A 27,769-nucleotide genomic window follows, 5' to 3' on the forward strand; every position below is an offset into this window, starting at 1 on the left:
TTTCCCACAATTCAAGTTCACTCAGATTGTTGTGAACTGCTTTTATAAATCCTGGGAGTCATGTCCCAGCTTGGCATTCCCAGAGGTTGTAAGTTTACTGGGGAGTCCAGCTCAGACAACATGTGATGGTATAAACAGCTCTGCAGATGAAACAGGATTTTTACAACAGTGATGTTAATAAAACCCACTGTTAAAATCCCTAGTAGCCAACTACTGGAGACAGACACAAGATTGTGTTGTTGACTAGAAAACCCCATTATCTGTGGTCCACAAGACCAATATAATATTTGTGATAGTAAGAATATCCCGCAGTGTGTTTTAATTCTGCAGTTCAGGCCCATTTTCTTATATGAACCAGAAATTTAGCAAATTCAAGTACAACTTCATTCTCATTGACAAGGATTTTTTTTATCTAATTAAAAAAAAAAGAAAGTAATAAGAATACCTTATAACTAACTCATGCAAGTCTTGCCACTGGAATGCAGTATGTCAGCATAAGGCTAAGTAGACATGCTTAGAACTAGACATTTTGTAGAATACCAATATCATCATTGTGATGAGAAACCATTTATAAAAATCAATGCTGTCATTACAAAGAAAAATCTCTCATATCAGCATTAGCAGTTATCTATGCTGAGCTTTACCGAGTTACTCATCTCTCCTGAGTTTTATTTCATTTTTATTCTTTCTTCATTGAATCTATCATTTTGCAAACTACATAATCCCAGTTTATTAAAGTATAAATGGGATCAGGAAGCAGAGGGTGAGAGAATTTCTCCATTACACTATAAATTAATATAAATAAATTACGCTTACAGCTTCTTTTCCATCCAAGGCTTCCATCCACATCTTCCTGTCTTCCTCAGAAAACGCCTGCATGGTTACAGGAACTCCAGGCCTGCAAACGTACCAACCACACCAAGTAACTGCATTTACCAGCAATCAAAAAAGTCTTGTCAAATTCTACTTCCAACTACAAGCTCATTGGCCTAAAAGTCAGGGTTAGGTTTTTTGCTTAATTACTGAACACTGCTCATCTTTAAAATAAAAAGATATAGAACTGATAATTACAGTAGGAAATAGGAAGGATAGGGAGCAAAAAGGAAAGTCAATGTAACCTGCAAACTATTTATTTGAAAAAGCTCATTGTTAATAGCCTGTTGATTCCAATGCTTGCTGGGAGTCACTGAGTTTTCTGAACTCTAAATAAACTTGCTCTTGCATTGTTGTGTTGTTACATAAAAAATATCATTTGTCAACTTATTCAATGTATAGTCTTCAGCTTTAGAGCAGTGACAATGATTACAGTTTTCCAGTAAATATAAAAAATAATCAAGTCTTAACACAGTATCTCATTACAAAACTCCACTATGATAACTTTCCTAAAAAAGAAAGAACTGTGGGACAGAGATTAGTGAACAGAGATTAACATAAATCTACTTTCATCTTTATATAATAGGAAACTAGAAAGAGTAATTGTGTGGTTCAGCACAGTGTACAAAGCAAGGAAAGGTAAAAGCAGAAGAGGTTATTTGGGTAATTATTTTTTCTGCCAATTAAAAAGAATCATTATATTCACCCTTCCAATACTTTTGGCAAATTTGTAAATCTCATTATATAGAGATGGATAGAAATAGAGAACAAATTCATAACAATCTCTCTCCCCCTCTCTCTCTTTTTTGTATTAAATCTATCTTCAAGTAGCAAAATAGCTGTAGGGAAAACGTTATCTAAAAAGAGCAGCACAGAGAAAACAAGCACGTATCCCACTTTTACTTAAAACTCTAACAGTCTACACAGCATGTTCATATTTTTACAACTTGGAGACATTTCCAGTTCGTTTTCACCTTGCCATAAATTTTATCAAACCACACAATTTAATTGCAGTGTAAAATTCTATAGGTACAAATATCTCCTGCTCAAATCGCTTTTCAGACATGTGAGGACAAGTCATGCAGACACCCTCTAGCAAACCAATCTAAACTCAGGAGACCCAACTATAACTTTGGAGAAGGGCAGCCATCAAGCAAGTCATTCTCTTTTGATTAGCTAAAGCGAGTAGACTATTAAGCCATAAAAATGGAATCTCTTCTCAGTGATAGACATTGAGCTCTCGTGGGTGAGGGAAGCCTTGCCTTAATTTCTGCAACTAATAACTTTTACGACTAAAACAAGCTAATACTGGTATTAGTAATAACAGTAAGAAAAGCAGCTTCTCAAGCCACACCAGGTGTTTTTTTTTTTCTCAATGTGAACTGGTCGTAGTAGAGCTGCAACCATCATAAACATGCAAACAATCACTTGGTAGAAAAAAATAACCGAAGTAATCAGCCAAATTAACTAAAAATCCACACATTCATTTGTTTTTTTCCTTGTCTACCTTCTTTTACTAGTTAAAGCTAAAATCAAATGAGTTACTTTCATGCAGGGCAAACTTCCCTCCTCACTGAAATTATAACTGTCAAGGTATCAAAGAGTATCACCTAGAGGCAATACATCAAACTCAGTATATGCTGCATGTAACATTATTTATTTCTCTTCAAATTAAAGTCAAAAGAGACAAAGTTTTTCCTCCTCCTTGTCCTGTATCGGTAAAATTAAAATCTAAGTAGTATTTCAGAAGGATAATGCTCTTTATCAATAGAAAGTCTTCTTCCTACCCCAAAGAACCTCTGCTGTCTCCTTAAGATTTAAATTTCTCTATATTTACCACTAGTAACCTCCAACTAAACATGATGGAGTACTACAAACAGATAAACATCAGTTTTCAGAGATTTAGCCATGATCCTAGCACCCTCAGAGCTAACAGTTTTAAGTATCAGAATTTAAAGAAAAAAGAATCATCTCAGCTTTCTTTTTAAAAGAAAAATCCATACATATTCCCCCAGCTCCAAATTATGCTCAAGTCACACACACAAGGCTGAATGTTTGATACCGAAAAGTCTTTCCTAAAATTTTAGTCTTTCCCTCCTTCCACAGCGTGGGAACAAAGAAAACCCCATGGCCAGCCATCAATCTGTATGTTATTTTTTAACTTGGACAAGCCAAGGGATAAGTGTGCCCTGAACTGATACCAATGAAACAAGCTAATGGCCTGCAGCACAGAACTAATCTCCATGGGAACATCTCAGCACTACACACATATATTATTAAAAGAAAACTGTCTGATATCAAGGTCACAGTGGACCAGTTGTGTCTATTATATCTGGACAGAAAGATGGATTAGGTTTTTCCCTGCTTTTACCAAAGAAGAGAATGAAAAAATGTTTTGCAGGATCAAGGAAACATTGTTCTCCATCCATCTCTGTGCAAACTCCAGATACCCTATAGAGCAGAGATGACACACAGAGGGGGATAGACTGACATTTCTCACAGTACTTTTTTAGCAACTTTATCAGACTCAGTTTGAAATCTGTTTTCATACGGACCAATACACTGCCCCAGAAGGAGCTGATGTCAGAAGTTTAAATCTTTGCTCCCTTTCCTACTGCTGAGACACGGTGTTAGAACAGTTAAACCACATCCTCCTCAAATCAAAAATGCAAGTTCAAATCATGCTGTAGGCCTGCGAGAAATGCCACCTGAGCTGTAAATTAGTATCTTGGCATCTGCCATGTGAGCTGGAAGTTTTGGGATGCCGTGGTAATTTTGCATTCCTTTACCCATTGCTTGTTATAGAAAGAGGCGTGCCTCAGGCAGGCCAGTCTGACTGGCTGTGCAAGCTAGGCATAGCCTCTGACCTAAGGCTGTGCATGTGTGTATCATCCTCATCACAGACACATCTGCAGACCACTAACAACCGTAGGACAGAGGGGCCTGAAGGCACTGGCCACACTAAATTTAAAATGAAGGGCTCTATGAATTTCATCATAAAAAAACCCAACCACCTATAAAACTTGAAGACCTACTACGTGATAAATCAGAATGCAATTAATTGGTATAAGGAAGGAGCAAGCAAATGCATTGGTTAAGAACAGCTCAGAAGGGGCAGATGCAAAATCTCAGAAACAGTCCACTAATTTATATCTGCTCTGTATGATCCTGTTCTGCACAGATACAATCTGCACCAAAAGAACATGGTATGACCACAGCTGTATTTATTTGCAGTACCCTATTAAGTTGGATTCTTTCACCTTCATAAATGAACGAATACTACAGTGCTGATGAAAAGCAGTATTTATCATGTTTTAAGATCCTTCTGATGAAATAAATAAGCAATTCTTCTCTTTTGAAATAAAGCAACAAAATGGTGGCGTTTCAAAAAACACTGCAGTGGCAACAATGTTCAAGATACACTAGATGATGACACCAGCTACAAAAAGCCTCAAAATCGCAGTGATGTTCATTTGCAATCTAAGAATCCAGCATCAACCCTCAACAACACGTCATTTTGGAAAGCAAGCTTGGGATACAATATGGTCACGATTATGAATTATTACTGTGATCACAGTCTTTCAGTACATGTTATGTATGTACTTCAATTTAAGTCACGTTTCTCCACTAGGATAATAGCAATTCATAATAGTTTCTCTAACTTTTTCTTCTGCTTTTCTTTTATGTCAGCTCAGACAATGTCTACATTTCAGTTCAGATCCTCCCTGCTGCTGCTGCTACACACAACTGAGGTAAAAATCCAGTGAGCCACAGTAGTGCTTGCCTGCTCCTCCGGTGACTATTTCCCATTGGCAGTCTGAACAAGCATTGAAAAAATAAGAAGAAAACACAACAGTGATATTACAGTAATGTTAACTACTACTTAGAAAGAGTCCTTTCTAGTGTGTTTCATGAGCTTACCTGTCTGAAGCTTCTAAATCAAAACAGAATCGCCTGTCTGTAGTATCTATATTTCTTTTGGTACAATACGTAAGGACGAAGAGTTCCTCATCACCCTGCGAAAAGAAAGTTTTTACATGCTTGACCCAGTAACAGAAAGCTTCAGTAAGGCAGCTATACAAACCAGGTGAGGTAAATTTACATTAAAATAACGTCAAAAGCTATACTGAAAACTGACACTTCCAAAAGAATTTGCTCACAGTTGCCCTTCAGGTCTCCGTGCAATAGCACATAAATGCCATGGGATGTAAATGCAAAAATATTGAGCCTGTTTTGGCTGGTATTTTACAGCATGACACGGTACCACAGTAATTTAAGCTACCAAAAATGTTCTGCCATAAAGATTTTGCATGTTACAATATAAGCACACAATGAGGGTAAAAGACTTCTATTTTATGTCAGACACAGCGATTTCCATAGTAAATGCTATTGCTACAGTCACTAAAACAAATTAAGTGTACTTTACTATCTGTAATCTGTCTTACAGAACCAGTCCTTTCTTCAAGACCAACCTACACTACAATCATATTTTACTCTGAAGTATTCAGCAATCAAATAATCTCATCTGTGAATGCTGCACGCATGGTACTGGATTTAATCAGGGTTAACTGTACATTTTAATTATTTCTTGTCTTATTCAAGATCTCCAGACTCAGGAGGTTGTCCCTGAAGGAGTAATTGCATTGTGGGTTTGAAAATGGGAGATGTTTTAATACAACAAAAATGGTTTCATAAGTGTTTTAGAACGCCAAATGCTTACACACCTACTATATTAACAAAAATGGCTTATTACAATTAGAGTAAATCATGATAAAAAATTCATGGAAGTACTGAACTGATTAAGGACACCAAATGCCACTAATTTCCAGTATGGCAGGTTTTCCAGAGCTTTTGAAAGATTCTTCCAAATTCAATATATTTGTAAATATACAACAGTCCTCAAAATTATGAAAGCCATCTCCCCCTGTGCTCAGACTAATGGGATATAATACCCTGATGAAATCCCAACAATGTGATTTTTCTAACCAAATTTGAAGATAGGGCAGGGTGCTGCATTTACACAAATATCGACTCAAGCTTTTATTTTCCAGCTTCAGATATCCTTCTTCCTTGCAACAAAATGCATTTCATCCATATTAATGCATTCATTTAACACGTCATTTCTGAAAGTGCTGAGCGCCCTCAATTCCCAACTATTTCAATAGGAATTAAAGCCATTTAAAGATCAACAGAGTCTTGGGTCTTGAATATTTCAGATGCTATCAAAGATATCTGAAATTACATTCAGTTGTCAGTACAATTTATATTCCTATTAAAACCCTCTTTTCTAGGCCCTCTTCTAGTACTTACATCTCTGAAAGAAAAATCTGACTGCACCATGTAAGAGAAAAATTTCTAAGTCTATTATATTTTCCTGATTTATACTTTAACAAGTTAAATCCTTCATGGATAAACCAGATTCCAAATGGTGAAACACTACATGTTATCTGTATCGTATTATCTGGTCTTCTAAAAGGAAACAACTGAAAAGTCTGAAGAATACTTATTTATTAATCCATCTGTTACTTTAGGTTAATGTCCTTAAATGGCAGACTGAATTACATGCAGAAAGAATTTTAAAAAGGGCAAGGAGGTAGAGAGGGAAAGTACTTGACACATCTTATCTGACACATCCTCTGATCTTCATACAGGGCAAGTATAAGAGTAGAATATAAAAACAGACTTACAACTTTCCCTCCTGATCTGTGTTCAAATGGGATCATGGTGAACTTCTTTGACTCCTTCCTATACATGCAATAGTGCTTCACCCAACTGGAACCAAAGGGAGCAGGCCCTACATAAAACAAAAGCATTAAACAGGATGTACTTTTTCCCATTTGCGTGTTTTCTGCTCCTGCTTTCCAAAATGATACTTAAGAGTCCTACTTAATTCCTAACAATACAGCATTTAAAACAAAGGTATGAATTAAGAACATTATACAAAGTAATACCAGTGCTTACTAGTCTAGAAACTGATATATTTAGTATTTCATATTTATGCTTAATGATAAACAGAAAGAATTATTAACGTATCTTTGTCTCACTACTACAGACAAAATAATTTTTCCCTATAAATATCCCTTGAAAATATTTTTTAAGCAGAACGTGGAAACCTTTTTACACCTGGTAACTTGAAGCTAAATAACCGCAGATTAATGCAGCTCTGTTGCAAGCTCTATATTACCTGCTGATAACAGACTGATCACGTTTTCTGACTCCAAAACTCACTCCTAACTCTATTCATCAGTACACACCCTACATAGAACACACTTACTTAAGAGCCCAGCCTACTGCATACAGTATTAGAGAGATTTGCACCATAATGTTCACCGTTAAAACTTGGGATTCTGACCCTCTGTATCTCCTCGCGTCTATTAATTTACTTTTTTTTGGGGAGGAAGAAAAAAAAAAAAAGTCTGCAAAGGAATCTTCTCTTTTGAATGACTCTGCCCCAGATTATCACGGAAGCCTTTCGGAAGTAGCTTGAGCTGACAGAGGATTTCACTGTTCCTAACCTGGAAGCACTCACTGTCCAGTTCCTCCACTACTCAGCTTCAGACATACCCACATATTCTGAATCCTTTCAGCTGATTCTGAAGCTCATGACCAAGACCAGCAAACTGATCTCACAGAATAACGATTTTTCTTATTTTTTACTGCTAGTTCTCTTAAAACTTGTTCCTGAACACTCTAATACCAATGTCTCCAAATGTTGTGGTCTTCAATTTATTAAACATTTCACAGAAGTCTTTACTTGAGCAGTAATTAAACATCATAAAAGTAAAATCTCACATCAGAATAAGCAAAAAAACTTTCTATAAGGCACTAAAAAAAAAATCTTTAAAATATAATTTATGCAAAATAGTTTTTTTAAAAAAACAATAATAAACTACTTTAGTCATTTGTTCAGCTGTAAGAGCTCTGCATCTTACTCTTTTTACTAGAGTGAGAAAGATTTATAATTGTTCAAAGTATTGACAGGATATGATTTGTGTGACATGCACAGCAAGATTTTCAACGCTAGCTACCTAGCATATAGCCTGCTTTATTTGACCCTATGATGACAATTATTTAATGAAAGTGTATCACTGAACCAATGAAATGACAGTCGATTTCATCATACTAAACTAGCCCAATTTTCAGAGGCTAATTTGACAACTCACATTGTTGTCTGACAACAAATGTCTGACAGTTCTAGGGAAGGTCATTAGTAAGGGACTAAAAATAAGATGAAACACATCCTTTGGTCAAATAAAACTTCCCTGAATTCAGTCACCTTTGCTAAGAACTGTCACACTTCCAGCACTATGTCCTTTTTGAGCCACAATAACGCTGCCACTAGAGACTCTGAACATTTACTCAGATGACTCTGTTTAATAAACTGTAAATTCTTTGCGCCTTTGTAGAAATAAGACTTGCCTGTATGCACAATAGGGGTACTATAGGAATACAAGAATACACCTTACTTTTTTCCTGTACATAGAGATAGCCTTCCATTGTGAAGTGATTTGCTCTTTTATGTTCCTGAGGATTTCTTCTGATCTTGTTCATGAGCTCCTCTACTTCTGACCTTGTGCCTTCAAAACGATTTCGTGTCTAAAACAAGACAGCAAAAACCCATTAGCAGAGAGGCTGGAAGAAAGACTTGCTCTTCCTGGCAAACAGTAGTTATAATAATTATTTATAAAATGAGAGAATGATTCAAGCCATGCACTGCATAGTCAGTGCACAATTTCCACATGTGTTTACTCTAAGTTTTCTGATATTCTTCAAAATTAAAGTGTGGCTTAGATATTAACTATTGCAACTGTGGAAAGCACACAAAGATTGCCAGAGTAGATTTCTAAAACAATGTGCTGACCTGTTCAGAAAGTAGCGAAATACGAGTGCAAAATTTCTTTGGATTTGAATATTCAAGCTTCCTTAGGAAAAATATTGCTATTTGCTTAATTTACTGGTTGTCAGGAAAGAAAGGATTTTTTGTGGTTGAGAAAAAATGACAGGAAAGTCACCAACAATGTATATACTTTGAGATTATACACATGCTAAATGTTTTGATCACACACAAGCAGAAACACACAAACAAAAAGAACAAACCAACAACCCAGAGTCCAGTTGATTATTATTTCTCAATGTCATCCCAAAGTTTGCCAACAGCCACAAGAGAAGTATTTCTTAGAATAGTAGTAAAAACATTCAGAAAGTAACCAGACTGTCCACAAATTATACAATAGGACTACACAAAATAACAGAGCAGCTCACACCTGACATAAGAAACCCTTCAGTTTGGTCTGAAGAACACTTGGCAACTGGCCAGTAAGCAAATAACAAAACCATAAGAATCATGGTAATACCTAGTTTTCTCCACATACCCACTTGCCCAAATTGCACAAACTGAAAACACACCTTTAAATTCCAGGCTAGTATTTTCCTCCATTTCAAGGAAAACACATACTTCCAGGTGCACGCTTAGGTGTCTTGTTGCTTTTTGAGGCAACCTTTATTTTTCTGAAAACGGATGAGCTTCTGAAAATGCTGCCTAACCTGTTTTATTTTTTTCCCCAGGACAAGCATACAGTTGCATACACTGACAAATATATCATGAATATAAACATGTCTCCATTCTTGTACACAGGCAGTTAACACTACGTTCCTGACTGGCTATTTGTACATGCAAATTCCAGATTTATGTGTGGAAGGAGTTTGTTCTTGGGCACAAACACAGTCCATGCAAACTGGTCACAGCAGCCACTCATAGCCCTATGTTTTGTAGAGGAAAGCAGCAGATATTTTTAGGGGATAACTAAGAACCACCCCTCCTCTAGGCATAACAAGTGTTCTAGAACCCTCTCCATATCCATAATCTTAATTTCAGGTCACATCCGCTTACAAATTTTGGAGTTAGACCCCGCACAAACTCATTTCCAAGGCTTCAAACAATTTTTTACATTCCTTTTCATGATTTCCTAGAAGAGCTGTATTAAAAAAAAAAAAAATATATATATATATATATATATACACACACACACACACACTCCGTACTCAGGACAAAGGCAAAAAACGCAACAGCAACAGGTTGCTCATACCTAAAACTTCCTGTCTGAGCACCGATTACTTCGAGGTTAGATGTTTTAAATGATCCTGCCAGAGTCTCTCTCTTAGCTATGCAGTGATCAGAAATACAAGTGTGCGAAATGCACCCTGGGAGTGGCGGGATGGAGCACCACAGGCTCTGGAAACCTCAAGAAAATTTCTGTCTCCCTCTGTGCTGTGACAAAGCTGAGCTTAACCAGGAGTTGAACAAAGCTCCTGCACCAGCGTGGCTATGCCTCCTTTTCCCAGGTAAGGCCAGGTTTGCTTGTGGGGCAGGAGAAGGTCAAGGCTACAAGGATCCTTGTGTGGGGTTGGGCACAGAACTGAAATAACAGAAAAGTCCTAGGAGTCTGGGGGAGCTAGTTGAAGATGCAGGATTTTTACAAGTGAGTAAGACTGTTGGCAGAATCAGTATACTGGAGCTTAGGCAGCTTTTTCTTTTTCTGTGTTTCATTTGGGGAAAGGGGGGGGGGGCGCAGGGTGGAGAGAAAATCCACAGCATGATTCCCAAAGCAAAGACAACCTGAATCAAAGGGAAGGCAATTACTACAGCTACACTGGCAGCTCTCAAATCATTCTTCATATCCAGCTAGGCTCTCTGAATGGAATCTTGTACCCTTCAATTTCTAACACGTCAATCCAGTGCTCTGCCAGCAGCTCAGCTGTACCACAGCCAAGCCTTAGTTCATTTTTCTTTGGGATGTTTTGTTCATCTTCAACACTGTGGAGAATGTGTCATGTCCTCTCACGATCTTTTCAGATGCTTCCTTCTATTCTCCTCTTACCTCAGAGAGTTGTTAAGTCTTGCCTCCTTTCTCTCTACAGCTTTTTGAAATCCAGGAAATTCTATCTATTCATGAAACTTGAACTGCAATGCTCAATCTGTTTTGGATTTCCTGGGGCACACTATAATACCATTCAGTCAATTGAAAATGCAGGTGTTGAGATTAGCTTACTTTCTTATTGTTCATCACTTCTTAAAACCACTTCAGTGCCTCTTTTCCATCTGTAATCTGAAATCCAGCTCTTCAAAAAACTCTATCCCAGCTTCCCTCTCAAGTTTCATTTCTTGCTCATCTTGCATCAACTCCCCTCTATCCACTGCAGCTCCATGCTGCTCCTCACTGTTAAGCTAAGCAGGCAGAAGCAGCAAGTCTGGCCTCAAATTTCCTCCAGAAACACTGACTTCTCCCATGAAAGTCTGCTTATGAAGTTACCACTACTCAGTTCCCCTACCCAAACCAAACAACATCTTAAGAGAAAACTTGATACTTAAACATACAGGAAGAAAATTAAAGGAATGGTATCATGACACATGAATCATATCACACTGTATTACAACAACTGTAGTCCTCTCTTCCACCTTTCCACCTCCCTGCTACTGTCTGTTAGTTAAGCCATTTCTAAAAATAAACTGCAACCTCCGAGAACTAGTTTCTGTGTCTTAATTCCAGGTGCCCTTAGAGGTCAACAAAAGAGACACACCACCATGAATTGCTTGTTTACAATAGGTACATGGTTTGTTTCCTACCAACAGGCCTCTGGCACGACAAAGTTGCTCGGAGTGAGTTTTATTCTTCAACAAATGTCAAGGAAGTAAACAGACGACTTGACTATTGATGCCGTCAGTCCCATTGCCTCAGCCTGTCACCTTGCTTCCTGCTCTCCCAGTCCTGAGCGGATCACGTCAGGTAATTTGGCGTGAGGATACACTGACTAGTGGTGGGCCCCAGTTAGCCTACCCTTGAAGGGCCACATCTTTTTGTCAAATATGCCAGGGGTGCTAACAGCTAACTCTCCTTATACAGTTCTGCACCCCAAGCCAACAGGGATGTTCTTGCCTGAAAAGGCTGCTTCAAGACAGAAACTCCAAGTCACACTGCAGGCAGAGATGCCAAAAAAAAAAAAAAATCTGGTGAGACCAGCTATTTTTCTTTCCTTTACTTAGTTGTGGATAATAGAGCCCTTATCGAGCAATGACCCTCAGACATGACCACCACATACTTGATTTCAAGCACACCTAAAACACCAAGAACCTTGGTAGTTCATTACCTGTTCTCTGAATTCTCCAGTGTTGTAGGCATTTAACAGACTTCGTTCCGGTTTAAATTCTTTAATTACAGTCCTTGTGCTATAAAACACTGGGGGACCTTTTACTTGGTGTTTATTTTTTAAAGGAGATTTAAAAAAAATGAAGAACTCACTGGAATTAGTGACGATTTGTTCAGTGATGTGGCTAGTTAGCCAGGAGATGGCACTATATCCCCAGGCAATGCATTAGCACCAGGGAACGTACTGGCAATAGAGATGCTGCCGATACAGTGAAGTGTGTGATTTCACCCAAAATTAGAAAAAGGCATAGATATTAATCTCAACTTACATTTTGTATGTTTATCTGCAGAGTCATTTTATAATGATTGAAGTCTTTAGCAAGTTCATATCCCTGATGATAGAAAGTGAACAAACCCTGAAAAAATGATAGCACCTGAAATACAAAAAAAAAAAGTGTTAGAATGAAAAACTCCATTTACCAGAATATGATTGCTGCACGTAGACTGTCTTGGAAAGATTAGAGATGACAAAATGGTTATTTTTAAGCAAATTTCCGCTAGTGCCTACAATTTATGAATACCTATTTAGAACGAAATGATCAGCTATGTACACATCATTTTTAGGTGGCCTTGTCTCAAATGATCTCTACTTTAAATTTGACCACAGGTGATGTATACTGCCTATCTTCCAAACTTTCCTACGTAATGTTTTCCTACATCTGCTCTGATACAAATGATGTCTGGAATAAATATTTGTGCTCAAGGAGGTAAAAATCATTCTGCCTTTTAGTCACCATTTCCTGGCCATTCCCCTCCCTGCTAAACGACCATGCTGAGATGACTTTCATAACAGAGTCAACTGGTTTGTTCAAAGAATGAAGCTCTCCATCCAGTGTCTTTACCCATCAGTGCTTTTTGTATGCAGATCTGACCCTCCATCAGAATTGGGAAATGTTGCAGTTTGACTTCAGTGTTTCAATACAACGAAATAAAGGGTTATATCACACTGGGAACAGGGTGAGGCGCAGTGCTTACCACCTGTTTGGTTCAGATTGTTGGAAAGCAGCGAGTGACACAGAGGAAAGAACTCTCTTTTTAATAAAGTCTGAAGCCATATGCAAATAAACCATTTTCAAAAATGTAAAAAAATTAAAATGGAGAACAGGACAAGAATTTGATACTAAATAATTTAAGTTTACTACCCTAGTGTAAACTCCAAATATAAATTGAGCAACAGTTCAGTCTCATCCAGAGCAAGTTTCCAGAAAAGAGAAAGGGACATGTTTCAAAAATATAATTTGAAGATTCATTACTCTAGTCTGCTCTGAGGAAACTTCAGGTGGTTTGAAACACAACTACATACAAAACTATTTAGAATGCTTTTTAAAAAAAACAAAAAGCACCAACACATCAACAAAAAATCCCACACCATTTTTCACATTTTCCCATTCCTTGAACAACGCTAATATATTTAAAGCAATTTATTCCCGCTTAAGGATTTTAACAATTTTTTCATATGGGAATAAGCTATATCAAAATACAACTCATTAAGTACTAACATTAACATCTCATTAACATTAATATCTATTTTGATTAGGGTCATTTGGGACTTTTTTCATTATTACATTAAAATAATTCTGTCAGAATAAAAAGACAGACTTGGTCCAAAAACACAGACTTCAGAGCACAAGTGAATGGAAGTCACTTCTACAGTCCATCCTCTCTATCTCAGTATTACACTCACCATTCTCTTGTTGTTTCATAAAGTTGCATTTGTACTACAAAGCTAATGCACTTTTCAGAAAATTTTAGAATAAGCTCTTTTCAGATATTTAAGTCTGGACGGTACATGTATGATTTTCACTGAAATTTAGTGGAATCCCTTAATTTCTGCACAGCTTCAACTGCAATTGAAGTCAAACCCATCAGACTACCCGATAATGAGCTTTTTAACCAGCAGCACCCTCTTAATTAATTAATTTATATCTGCACTTCTTCACCAACAGGCCTTTAAGTACAACCTTCACACTGAAAACAAAATACCTTCATTAGTCAGGAATAATATTTTGGTTGTTAAAAAAAACCCAAACAAATGCAAAAAGTCTGACCCCAACATCAACTTCTTGAATCCTCTGTTCTAACTTACACCATAAATCAAGGGGTTTGCAGTACAGAACAAGGTTTCACACATTTTCTGAAAATCAGCATCAACAGATACAAAGCAACTGTAATTACTGAGGTAAAATTTGAGATGCCTGCATTAAGTGTATCTGTACTAGGAATTTGCACAGGTGTAACAAAGAGTGCTTTAAATTCTGTTAAGTCACACAGTTGCATAAGTTTTCCCAGAAAACAGAGCTCCTTGGCTTTTGTCCAACTGCATTCCTTCTCCATCCCTTATGAATTACAGGGTAGGCTGAATTTTCTGGTACTTACAGGTTCCACACATTCAAATTTCTTCCGCTCCTGTATCTCTTGCAACTTGCATACATACTCGAGGGACAGCTCATAGAAGTGTTTTCTATTCTGCTCCACTTGGTTATCTGCCTGCACACAGAATATAGCTCATGAAGTTCCAAAGACATTTTACAGATAGCTTCAAAATGACACATGTATAGCATACAAGTGGCAAGCAATAGGATAATTTTCTCCAGACTGGGATTTGTTGCTTTACAACACAGCTCATTCATTTACTTTTAAACGACAGTAGCAATTCCCTTTTACTAGATAACGTATGTTGTTTTGAATCATGAGGCTAAATTTTTAGAAACATTGCAGTAACATCTCTTTGAGCCTCTTTTTTTATGGAATCCAAGCCAAATACATCAGAGCAGGTACTTGTGCACTGCTTTAGTAGCATTGAAAATGTGCCTGCTCACACAGAGGGAGGGAGCTAGCAGCCTCTTCCATTAGAAAAGGGGGAAATCATCTCACCAGTCAAATTTAGGAACATTATTGTTGAAATCCAGACTGTTGGTACTGTAAGCTTTATTCTATAACCCAAATAACTGCTGTAAATAGACAGTACTGTACCTGTGCTCACTCTGACCAGCAAGAAAAGTAATTTTAAAAAAATATTCACTTATTGGTAAGACACTTCACAAGTTTCTGCAGAGTCAAATATTTAAAAACACAGACTTATTAGCTGTCACTGATTTTTAGCTCAGCTTTGCTGAAATGCCAACAATATATTGATGGTGAACAGCTATATTTCAGCTGCCATTCATCTGTACCTAAATATTTAACTTTCTATCATATATGTATTATTTCATTAAGTTATTATTTAAGGTACATGTGTCCTCATTAAACTATGACTCATCAAGAACTGGGTAATGGAAACCTTTATTAAAATACATTAAAAGAAAGGCTACAAAGGGATACTCAAAGTAATTAACACTTAGTCTTTGTCCATGTGACAATAGCAAACACTTCTACACTAAATTACAAAAGGGAATGGAGAAAGAGTTAGGTGAAAGGACCATACCTACTATCTTACACTCTCTTAAATACTGAGACTGTATCCTTCAGGCAGAACAGTGCTATGCTTTAAGAGGATAAGTCAAATTAGCTTTAAGACAGTTTTGCCTTAAGACAGGCTTTGCTTTGCTGTTCTGTGTTAGAAACCTGTCAGCAGTTAAAGGGGCACAACAAAAAATAAAGCCCTGATATGCACATCAGTAAGAAAACATGTTTCAAAACATCAAGCCATTTCAATGCATCCTATAAACTATGCAACACAGGAATGGAGTTGGCAGCAAAGCTTCTAATGTAATAGACATGTACTGAAAAGATGATGAAGTGGGTCTCCTAGGACATCTGACTAATCAATAGTAAAACTGCTCTATATATACACCAAAGCCCCACATAAGCCTGTTCCTACTTTTCTTCTTTGTTTTTTGTTTGTTAATTGTCCTGGTTGCCTTCCCCCCCTCGGCCTCAAAGAATACAATCCCCAACACAGCCATTTTATCAACTCCTCTAAATTACCCTGTAAATAAATTATCACATCACTCTTCAGTTTTTTGAGGCATGAGCTCCCCCATGCACCCAGCAAGTTTGCTCACTGCCAAAGAAATACAGAAATAAGACACACACCGTGTCCCAGTGAAATTTTAGAAATATCCCTCCACTAAGAGAGTCCAAAGCTATGTCAGTATAAGACACACTCCACAACATGGCATGTTTTTCATCAAATTTTTGTCACATTTATACCTGCATAATTTATTTACTCCAGTCAGGAACTGACACAACTAGCAATGTCTAGTACTAAATTAGAAAGCTCCTGTGCTATTATAGGCACCAATTTTCTAAGCTTCTGTAATAAAGTTTCTCCTATTTAGTACTCTGAAAATATGCTGCAAGTCCTTTTTTTTTTTTTTTTTTTTATACTCCAAAATTAAATGCACAAATGAAAGCACATGACTGAAGAATTTCAGAATTTTGCTCATGGAACTTTGAAGGACATTTAAAATAAATCTATTCGCTTATTTTAGTCTTCACACATGCTTTAAAACTTCAGACTATATTTGATACAGCTTCAGAATACCTCTTGTAGGCATTTTGTATTATTCCATTGAGGTTAGCTCTCATTTCAGACTTTGAGATATGGTTCCCAATATCATCAAGTAAGAGATCATAACTAATACTCTTTCATGTTTTCTGCATCAAGTTCTTTGGCAGCTGATCAATTTGATAAAAGTACAGGTCCAGGCACATGAGCAATGCCCATTAATTTCACTGGGACAGCTCAACTCCCCAAAAGACACTTGTTTATGCATATGAGGGCCCATGTTGTAAATACAGTATTGAGAAGTAACACCCTAGTAAAACTCAAGAACAATTAGAGTTCTTAAGTTCCCAGCTAGCTGGGAACTTAAATTAACCATTTTTTATGAATAATGGCAGAAATTATTTGTAGTGGGGTAGAGGGCAGCGAGAAGAGTTGTCTCTAAGGAAAACATTAAGTGTTTAATGATACAAGGTATTAATATACTAAGCATTAGTAATTCTGACATAATTGTATTTCCTGGAGAAAAAAAAAAAATCCTTCTGCCCACAGCAAGTTTGCAAGATTTCTCTGCTGCCTTCTCACATACTATTTGCTGTTGCTCCAGGAATAAAATCTATTACAAATAAGGATGATAAGAAACCCACAGGGACAGAAGGAATGCCAGGCAAAACTGATCTGTTTATGTTAGAAATTGTCAACAAACTTGTAGCATTACTTAAAAAAAAAAAAAAACCACCCAACCCACAGATCTTCAAAACATGAAAAAGAAAAAAAGTGGCACAAACCTACTTCCTTCAGGAATACAAGTCTTACGGTACTTTGCATTAAGCACTAACACAGGACACTTAGCCAATACCACGCAATCTAAATTACATATATGGTAAAGCCTCGTAAGAAATGCAGAGTTTTTCAAAATACACTTGCACTTCGCAATTCCCTTAATTATAATAAAAGATTAACATGATGTTCAGTACTTCATACACACGCCAAGTAAAGCCAATTCAGAAAATGGTAGGGGTACACCACTAAGTTCAGCAAATACTGATTTTTGTCATCAATCTTTCCAGCTGACAGAATTATTTTTTTTTAATACTGTTTTTGCATTTGCATAAAATATTTAAAAGACTTAAGCGTGCATTAAAAAAAGAGGGTAACAATACCTCTTGTAATTGTAGCTCTTTCTTCTTGGCTGATAAATTCAAATGTTTTTCTAACAAACTATAGTTCTTCTCTGTCTCTTTATCAAACTTTTTCTTTTCCTCCTAGACACAGAAACAAAGAAAAAAATACATTTATATATAAAAACATAAAAAAAAAGCATCCTTCCTTCTTTTAAAATTCTACTTCATCAGAATCAAACAGAAACAATCACAGCTTCAATAACTATGGAAAAGTATGTTTCTACCTAATTTTTAAATTTAACTTAAAGGCTAACTTGAAATTAAATCCCACTGCATCATTATAGTGAAGCTTATCACACAAATGCTTACATCTTCTAAGTTAAAAAAAAGACAAAAAAAACCCAACTCGTATTGATTTACTGCATTTTTCATTATTTTCAGGGATCACCCACATCATCTTGTTTTTGAATAGAGGACTTCAAGGGAAATAGCAGTTTCACTGAAAAAAAAGAACTTTTTATAATCAACAGGGAGAAAGTTCCAACAGTTCCACAGTTCAAGATCCAAAGTGAATATAGTTTCACATTCACTAAGATTTCTGGATTTTAAAGACCTCTGTGGTAAATTCCTGCTTCTACAAGGCTGTTGTTGCACCCATGAAAAACAAAGACTTTTTAAAATAAATCTCCGTAAAACATAAAATCATGCTAACAAGAGAGAAACTCTCACGGACACATATGAATAACATTTGCACATACAAATCCATTTCTCTGACCATCAAAAGCAATGCATTGGAAAAGGGACAGCCATTAAATGGTCCTAGGAAATCCGAGTTCTTAGATCTAAGGTAGTAGAAGCCATTGTAAAACAACACTTTCATTTCCTCAGTCCTACTACCCTAACTCTATGTTTTAAGACAAGAAATCAGTAGTGATGAAATCAACCAAACAATTTTGAAGCTATTTTTAGTATAAATAATTGGAATTGAAAATAGTAAAATAAAGTATTTAATTACATATTCAAGAACTGACAGGTTTATTCATCAGAAAGATACCAGTTCAATTAAAAATATTTTTCCATCATCTATGAATTTAGAATTTCTTTTAAATGTGTTCTACCCAACATACTGGTTAGACTGTACAGACATACTTGCTCACTTTTTTCCCCCCCTCTTAACCTTTCATTTTTAATAATACTATACATGAGTGATACATGTTTTTGTTCTCTGAACAACTGGATTCTGAAGATGGCATTGTATTCAAGAGGGGATCTAAGCTCTTTAGGATTGGTCCTCAGCAAGGGCTTTTACCAAATTATTTTTTTTCCATTATGCTTAGTAGCTCCTTTAAAAAAATCAGCCACAGCATTCCTTACTGACTGAGAAACAATAAGATATGCATATGGTATTAGTGTGATTAGAGACAATACATTAGCATATGAGAAATTAGGAATAAAGTGGAAGGGGGTGCGCAGAAATCTTTGTGTTTATATTAGCAAAATTTCCATTGAAATGGTCAACATTTGAGTGCTACCAGGAAAAAAAAAAAAAAAAGAGCACTATTGACTTCTAAATAGGCAAAGCCAGAACCTTTGCACATAGAGTTTGGGATTAGAGTAGCAATACCTTCTACTAAGGCGTTATTCAATAAAGGTCTCAGTTTCCAGCACTATGGAGCTAAACTACTTCTTAAACCTAACTCAGACCATTTCATCAGCAGAGGATATAAGATACAGGAAAATCTGAGGCAGCAGATACAACTTTTATTTTGTAATGGTAGAGTGTAAATTTTTCCTAAAGCAAATACTACTCATTGTTCCAGATATATTCCACTAGTAGATGCCATAACTTGGGTTTTCTGAGCTAAGAAGTACTGTACTTCCAGCACCAGCACTTTATTCTTAACTGAATTTTTATTCAATATAATCTTCAGAGGGTTGTTGGTTTTTTTAGAGGATTTTTATTTAAATATCACACAATTATGCAAGACTGTTCTACTTAAGGTCACTGAGAATTCTGTCCCAAATAAAGGGTTAAATCACAAAATAAGAGTTTCATTTTCACAGAAACAGCATGCAGGGACACAGGGGGGAAAAAAAAAAAAATCCATTCAAACAAAGTGTGAGATATAGACTGTGTGAACATAACTTGTCATGTTAGAAACAGAGAGAGAATTTTGACTAGGAAATGAGTGAAGATCATGAAATAAATTAAAGCATTAGGACTTCTCACCCCAAAACCGGCAATGTTCTTTAACACCAAAAATACTGTTGAAATAATCCATTCATTACAGCTGCTTTGAAGACCACAGGTTACACTTAGAATTAATTCTTTTTTTTCATGGAAAGCTCCCTATATTTCAGACAAGTTTTTATTGTATCTTGGTTAGGTCATCTAATATACTCTAAAGTCCATAAAATTACACAAAGCTCATTATACTACTGAACTGTAATGATTTATGATCAACAGAGCATTTTCTGTTCATGAACAGTGAAATCATATTCGAAACATGTTAATCATTCCTGCTAAAGTCAAGATGTATAGCACTAACTGAAATATCTTCCCTATTAAATACCACTGCTGGTGAAGTCATGACATTATAAAATAAAACATCAGCAGAGTAGTAGTTTAAAATGTATGAATTAAGTTTTGCAACAGAAAACTGTTGAATATCTGGGGTTTTTCTTTTTTTGGGTGTTTTTTTGTTTGGTTGGTTTTTATTTTTTTAATAAGCATTTAGATTTCTCACTGGAAGAAGGAAGGTAGACAGGTAGAAAGAGATCAAACTTGTCCTTGTTACTTTTACCCCAAACTAGTCCATACTTAGTACATGAAGTTTAATTTGCCTTTTTTTTTTTTTTTCCAAATATACATAACAGTGACAATCTTAAAAAAATTTACTTAACACTTTCATCAAAAAAAACAAACTTTGAACAAGATCTTGTCTTGAGCCTCTCCATTCCTGTTTTCTTCCACTCAGAGGCAATGAGTTATTTATTCAAACGAAAAAATAAAATAAATGTAATTTTCACTTAGCAGTTTGCAAAAATGCTGTTAAAAGCATATGAATGAGCAAGTTAATATTTCTCAGCTTTTGGCTGCAACCACAAGCAAATATAAAGCAGTACAGGGTTACCCATTAGGAAGATGGGCAGGCTGTTAGCTGGATTGTTCCTATTCCAGACAAGAGATAAGGGAGGGGGAGGAGAGAAGGAATGGAAAGGACACATTCTTCTCCTCTTGAAACATACTTTCCATTTGCTTTTGACGCAAGTTCTCAAAGTAAAAAAAAAAGTGTGAATACACAAAATATAAACAACAGTATCTCTCTGCCAAACACATGTCATTACTGCAATGCAATCTAAGTAGAGAAATTAAACAAACTTATCATAAAGGCAATGAGGGACAAACCTTTACAGCTCCTAGCTGCTCTTTCCTAAATCTTTCCAAAGGTTTGATCAGAGTTTCAGTAACACTGAGTGCCTAATGAAAAAAAAAAAACCATGGGTTAGGTTTCTGTAGCCAGACTGACAAATCGCTTAGCATCAGCAATAAAAAGAAAAAAGCAAGCAAGCTCTGGGGTAAAATAAAGGAGAAACATGCAAGTTAGGAGTCATAAGTCCTATCCCCCCACCAAAAAAAAAAAAAAAAAAAAAAAAAAAAAAAAAAAAAAAAGTTCATTCACGTTTTCAAAATTTCTATTCCTTATTTGAATCCACTGTCAGGAAAATTAAATCTAAAACAAATGCAGATATTTCAGAAATTTAGAGGGTGCAGGCAAACTCCAGCTGTCTTATGCCATTAAGACCTGAAGATCAGGTTGACAGTCTTCAGTGACTGAACACCAGAATAAGACATAGGATAAATTATTTTCATTTCTGCAACAAGGAACACTACAAATAAATAGGCAACGGAATGCAAATAATAATCTTCTAACACCCAGTGAAAGCCATTAGGCATTAATATATATGTCAAAATATTTACATTTATGTACATTAAGAAAACCTTAAATTAACCTTAAGTTATAAATTCAAGAGGTGTAAAGTCAAGAAAAAAGAGGTTTAGTTGACTGGGTGAGTAGACACCAGTCCACTTATGATAAACGGCCTCAGAGCCATACTAAAGAGGAAAAAAATTACACAGTACATCATTATAAGACAGAATGGTGGAGCTTATTAGATCTGGCCAGCAAACACAGTTTCCAATTCACATGTAATGTCACCGGAGATGGGGAGGGTTGGGTTTGGTACAAACATAACTCAAAATCGTAAAAATGTTTGAAATTTCAGCAAAGGCTAGAACTTTTGAATGCAACAGCAGCATGGAAAAGATGGCAAAAGTGTTGGGAGGTGTGGAGGAGCAGGTGGGATTCTTTTGGTCTCAGTCATAAGGCAGACCCACATAGTAAATCAATGCCCAGGGCTGGGCTTAGCAGAGCCATGGGGCTGAGCTACCATGGGTCCATGAAGAGCTCCCTGGAAGCCCACCTTAGATATAACAGAAGGCTTTCTCTCTCTTCCCCCTCCCCACCCCGCCCCAAATGTGAAAAGTTTCAGGTAAAACATTGCAGAATTCAACCAGCCTTCTGGAACACTTCTGAAAAGCTCTTATCATAAAACACAAGAGGGATGTATTAGAGAATCTGGCACAACGCAAATCTGAACAGTGCTGTCTACTCCCACCCACCCCTGGAGCTACATGCAGGGATTACTGGAGGGAGTCATCCTGCCAATTCACTGTAACCAGAGCAACCCAGATTTTTAAAACAGCCAAGGCAGCATGCTAAACTATGTAGTTAATTGGAAACCCAAATATCTGGCAAGTCTGGGCCAAACTGCATGCTGCAGTCATCCATCCAACAGATACTTCCTAAGTTCAGAGCATGTGTTCTCCTGGACTGAACATTTTCTTTCTTCATCCATTTACTGATTTTGTCAAACACACTTAAAGCACCTTTCAGCACACCATTGGTGGGAACAACAGGAGGAAACCTGACAATTTTGTCTTTCAAAAGCATACAGCAGCACCAGCCTAACCATGACACAGGAGACTCTTGTGTCAAGCTGGTAGGTAGGGGAAGGATGGAGCAACTTCTGCCATGTTGACATATCCAGCCAAGGGATATGCTCAACAGTGCACTCCAAGGCTTTGAGAGTGGACAACCATCCACTCGCTGAGCTACCACCAGCTCCTGCCCAAAGACAGCCGGGGCAGTCAAATGCCCCAAACAGCAGGTGAACTGTGGTTCTAGGATGGATTTAGCCCACCTGGCAGCCTGTGAACATATATCCTAACTACTCAATTAGTTACCAGGGGTCTCCAGGACCGATTTTAGGATACTCGGGTTTTTCAAATTTTCTCAGCCTCCCAAAACTTCTGTGTGGAAATCCTTAGGGGCTGAAATTGTCATTTGGATTTATAATGGGATCGAGCACCAGAAATGTTTCCTGGGACACAACAGAATCACCTGAAGATTGAAGGATCTCTCCTTGCTCAACGCAAGGATTCTCACAAGTCAGAGGGAAGAACTGCTCACAAAAATCACAGAATAGTCCTTCTATACTGAAAAACTTAAAGAAGTTTAAATTGTTTCTGCCAGTTTCCTTGATACTGACAAAGTGAGGGAGAAAGTTGAGGCCTCCTCAGAGCAAAGCTCAGAGGATGACAGTAGCTGCCAGAAGGTAAGAGCACCACAGTTAGTAGAATCATTAAAAAGCATTTAAAGGAAGCAACTGAGCACTTAAGTGGTCAGAAGGTTAAAAATAAGTATCTAACAAGAAGTCCCTTACTAGGAGTTTTTTTGTGTAAAAGTTCAAACAACTGAAATTAAGATCAACAGGCAGTGAATGCATGCTGAACATGAAGTCCGAGTCAGACCATAGCACCGGGATGTAACAGAAAGAAAAAAAAAACCACACAAAACACCAACCAAAAAAACACATATGCAGAAAAGGCTGTGGTTTATAAACCAGCAAGACTGGCTGCAAATCACTTGGTCTGCTACACTCCTGTGCAGCATTAACCATGGGAACCACTACAGGAATTTGAAACAGAAAATAATCTTTAAATCAAAATGGGATGTTCCCTCAGCGACTGCCAACAAAGAGATTCCAATGCTGCCAGTGGTATGATACATCAGTAACTCTTTCATTAAAAGAAAAACAAGCCTCCCTCCCTTCCAAAAAAGTAATTTCTCATTTTGCACAACTTAAGCTTTTGTTAAGATGCCTCTCCAGCAAAATTTTGCGTGACATACAGGTATTTATGATTTGTCACCCCCTTTGCTTTCTGTGTCTGGGTTAAATAACAGAGCTCTTGAGTATTTCTTGGTGAAGTGGGATTTTGTAGATCTTTGGTCATTCTCATGGAGCTTCATACCAGGCCCATATATAAAAACAAGAGGAATATTTCCTCCTCATGGAAATGATCATGTATGTGAGTTTATACATGTATATATGGAAACTGTCAAGTCTTTGGTTTTAAGAGTATCTTGTGTCATTTTACAGTGAATTGTAGAGTTGTTCTTCTGACAGAAATAAAAATGAAATTATTAAAACAGGCACAATACTAGATTAAATAAGGAGCCATTCGCACTGTTTTCCAGTACTTAAAACCCAGTGCTTGTCATAAAAAGCTACAGAAATATGTGTATTTATTTATAGAACAAAAGCATAATTTACACTGCTATTCATTATTAGTTCATTTATAGCTTGGGAATTCTTTTTTTTTCTTTTTTTTTTAAATCGTGGAAAACAGATCAGTCGACAAAAAAAAAGTAATATTCTCCCAGTATAAGGAAATAAACTAAGGATGACTTGAATACAGTGGTCATTATCGTTTGCACCTTCCTTAACAACTGGAACCATGTTAAAAATGTAACAATCCAAGAAAAGTTATATTAGGCATTTGTTAAATATTCATTAATATAAATTTAGACATTCCTTCCTCTTTCAACTTTTATCTTGACTCGTAAATTAATTTTCAACCCTCTACTCCTCTAATCCTGGCAGATTATGATGGTTGGAGTGTACTATTTAAAAAGCACCAAAAATTCCTTTATTTTCTTAATATCTCTGGTCTATCCACACCTTCCTGAAAATATATACTCGATTTTAAAATCTGGCAGGCATACAAACTATGGCAAGTGTAAGTCATAAGTGAATCAATACAAAGAGGTCATGTGTCAGGTAACAGTATCTTAACCAGCTACAAATGTCAAAGTCTCAGGAATGCTTTAAGAAATGTTTAACCCGATGAGCACACGTGCCTCACACACACAGTCGGAAACTGCTTATGCTATTCCTGTTCTATTTCCTGCACTTACAGAAAGGTCAAAGAAGTAACTTAACTTGAACATAAACCTGGCAATAGCAGCAATAAAATCATTATTGCCATCATCACCTTGGAAGATCACTGTATCCAACATTTTCAACAACATCTTGAAGCAGGCTTTCAGCTTTGTGTACATCTAATTTCAGATGCCTTTACAAAACTTCACCTGCTCAGGCAGAGGAGTTGTACAGAATGGTGATAATCCTGACCTTTCCAGCTCCATATTCTTCAAAATAAACAGAATCATCTGGGTTGGAAAAGACCTTAAAAATCATCTAGTCCAACCATTAATCAGCAGGTTATACATTAAGGGGCTCAAACCAACATTTCCTAGAGCAGCCCACAAAGGCACAGACTAAATCCATTAGCAAGTGTGTTTACAGCTGTTTGCTACTTCATCAGTCAACAAGATCCAACAAGTAACTTAGCAGTCAGTCCCAGTCCATAAGATGACTATTTAGCCTGTCAATTTTCCTCTTCTCAGAGAGAGAAGGTGGGAGTACAGCTGTTGAGGGAGAAACTGCTTCCCCAATCACCTCCTCCTGTGCACTGTAACCTGACAGACAGCACCATCCACCAGCATTCAATGCTCCTCATGATTCCTCACCCTCCTGCAGTAGGCTGGAGCAGGCTCTCTGAAGTTCTCGCTCTCTTTTCAGGCCCAGTCAGGCTTGTCCTGCAGAGGAGGAAGGCTGCTTGCATGGGCTGTAAAGGAGTTTCAACCCCCAAGAGCTGTCCCAGAAGCCCAGTTGGGCCCCTATGGCTAAAAAGGCTAGACTAACTTAAGTTAATTAAAATTGGTTTTGCTTATTAGACAAATGCAGCAGTGGTCTCTCAGCTTACATCCTAAAAATGATCTCTGTCTTTACTGGAAGAACTGGAAATCATACTTGCTCACCAATAACCCTGGTGGTGAGGTAAATATGCACACTGACTCTGGTCCATTCTGAATCTAAGCATTCACCCATTTAAGACAGGTTTACTGAGAAAGAAAATAATAATAAAAAAAAAAAAGCAGCCACAAACATACACCTCCCTGCAGACTGCACAGCAACACGGGGAGAGCTGAGATCTTAACTCTCATCCCAAGAACTGGAATGTAGACTAGATGCCAAACAGAAAAGAGAGGTTTAAGTTTCCCAGTGCACAAACTGGAAAGATTTATTTGTAGACAGGGGGCAGGATTGTTTCTCCCCTCCACAAAGCAAAGAGGGAGGCTGCCAGTCAGAAGGGAAGAGCTCATGAAACTGAGAAACTGTCTATGAAACTAGATCTGGGAAGGAAGTTTGGCCCTACTAAGTGCAGCCGAGAATGCAGAAAGGAAGACATACCTAGCAGTGATTCAATAGCAAAGGAGTTAACACTGTTGATAAATAAATTTACTTTTTAATAAAGAAATTTACTATTTACAGCTGCACTTCTGCTTACAGAGAATATAGCTCTGCTGTGTGTTTTCTAAGAAACTGCAATGTTCAGCCTAGCAAAAAAGCTGATTCTGATACCTCCAAAGTTGGGGAAGAAGGAAATACATTAAACAATTTTTTTCCACCAAAAAGCTTTCCCGCTTCACATACTGAAACTTCTCAAAGCATTAAGATTTACACCTGAAACTCTGTATTATGTAACTTTAAAGACACCATTCCACTACTGAGGACATCAGATGTTACTTGCAAAGCCTTAACCTCTGTTCTTTCTTTTCCCATGAGAGCATGATTTGCTTTTACACAAACCTGCTCCCAGGCAGTTGCACAGCCAGCTTTCCTGTCAGTGTGCCCTGCAGATAAAGCAGTCATATCATTCTAACCACTCCTCAGCACTGGTTTTGTATTGAACTGGAGCACTGATGATTGCAGTCAGTGAAACCCACACCCAAAACTCATTTGTTTGCAAATGCAAGTTTTCTTTTTGGAAAAGCATCTGGATTTTCTCACTGCTCTAGAGCTTTCACTATTTAATATTGTAAAGCTATGAGGAAAGGCCCTCAGCCACACATTGGAACTACAAACATGGGTGTTGGGAGGTTTTTAGGTTTTTAGAAGGACTGGAGTCTGTAGATTAAAGGATTTTTAAGGGGGTCCCCTAGCACATTAATACTTGTGTATCTTTGCATGTTTGCAGAAGCTATAAGAACAAAGTGACATCTGGAATGATTTGCTGTGAGGAAGCCATCTGGTAACAAAAGACTCAAGCAGACAGATATATCTGGATATGTCTCGGAGACAATCTATTTTGTACATTTCTGAGATGCCAAGAGGCACCTGTAACAAAACAAATCATCCTCCTCTTAGGTGTTCCAGAAAACTACCCCCAGGGTTTGGTAAAACAACAAATTCCTCAAACTGTTCCAAGGTGAATTCCCTAGATCACTGGTCCTCTGCACCACAAGAAGTGATACAGGCAGTATGCTCTGCACTTTCTAGATTTTTTTTAAAAGCAGCAGCCTTAGCTTACAGCAAATACAATAGCAGGACTTCCGAGTCCTCCCTTCTAGTCAGATGTTATTTCCCATTCAGTCAAAGTTTATGACTGATCTAAGGGACAGACAGCTAAAAATGCCTCCTATGACCTGTCTGGTATGCTGTGCTCTGCTCTGAAAGACTGTCTGCACGGATTCACTTGCCATGAAGCTGCTGGCCTCAAAAATTAAATTGGTATCGTAAGAAAACGATACATTCTTTCATTTTTTTTTAAAAATAGAGAAATTAATACAGTGTGTTTTAGTAAAGATTACTAAGAGCTAATTCAATAGTCCTGGCTTTCAAACAAGGATATTCTTATGAAATACTTTCCA

General features: G+C 37.1%; 1 protein-coding gene across 3 annotated transcripts in view; it reads right to left on the reverse strand.

Annotated features, from left to right (window-relative positions):
- Positions 1-27,769, reverse strand: part of ARHGAP10 (Rho GTPase activating protein 10) — a 130,820-nt gene that overhangs the window by 78,183 nt on the left and 24,868 nt on the right. For all 3 annotated transcript variants that reach the window (XM_026848015.1, XM_026848016.1, XM_026848014.1), the window contains exons 4-11: positions 21,058-21,129; positions 17,688-17,789; positions 14,454-14,564; positions 12,347-12,451; positions 8,340-8,469; positions 6,561-6,667; positions 4,795-4,889; positions 817-898 (exon numbers count right to left, since the gene is read on the reverse strand). In XM_026848015.1, coding sequence (XP_026703816.1) covers positions 817-898; positions 4,795-4,889; positions 6,561-6,667; positions 8,340-8,469; positions 12,347-12,451; positions 14,454-14,564; positions 17,688-17,789; positions 21,058-21,129 — 804 coding nt within the window. The remainder of the gene's footprint in view (positions 1-816; positions 899-4,794; positions 4,890-6,560; positions 6,668-8,339; positions 8,470-12,346; positions 12,452-14,453; positions 14,565-17,687; positions 17,790-21,057; positions 21,130-27,769) is intronic.

This window comes from Athene cunicularia (assembly GCF_003259725.1).
Source record: "Athene cunicularia isolate RWA chromosome 4 unlocalized genomic scaffold, athCun1 chr4_part2, whole genome shotgun sequence".
NCBI classification, from domain to species: Eukaryota; Metazoa; Chordata; class Aves; order Strigiformes; family Strigidae; genus Athene; species Athene cunicularia.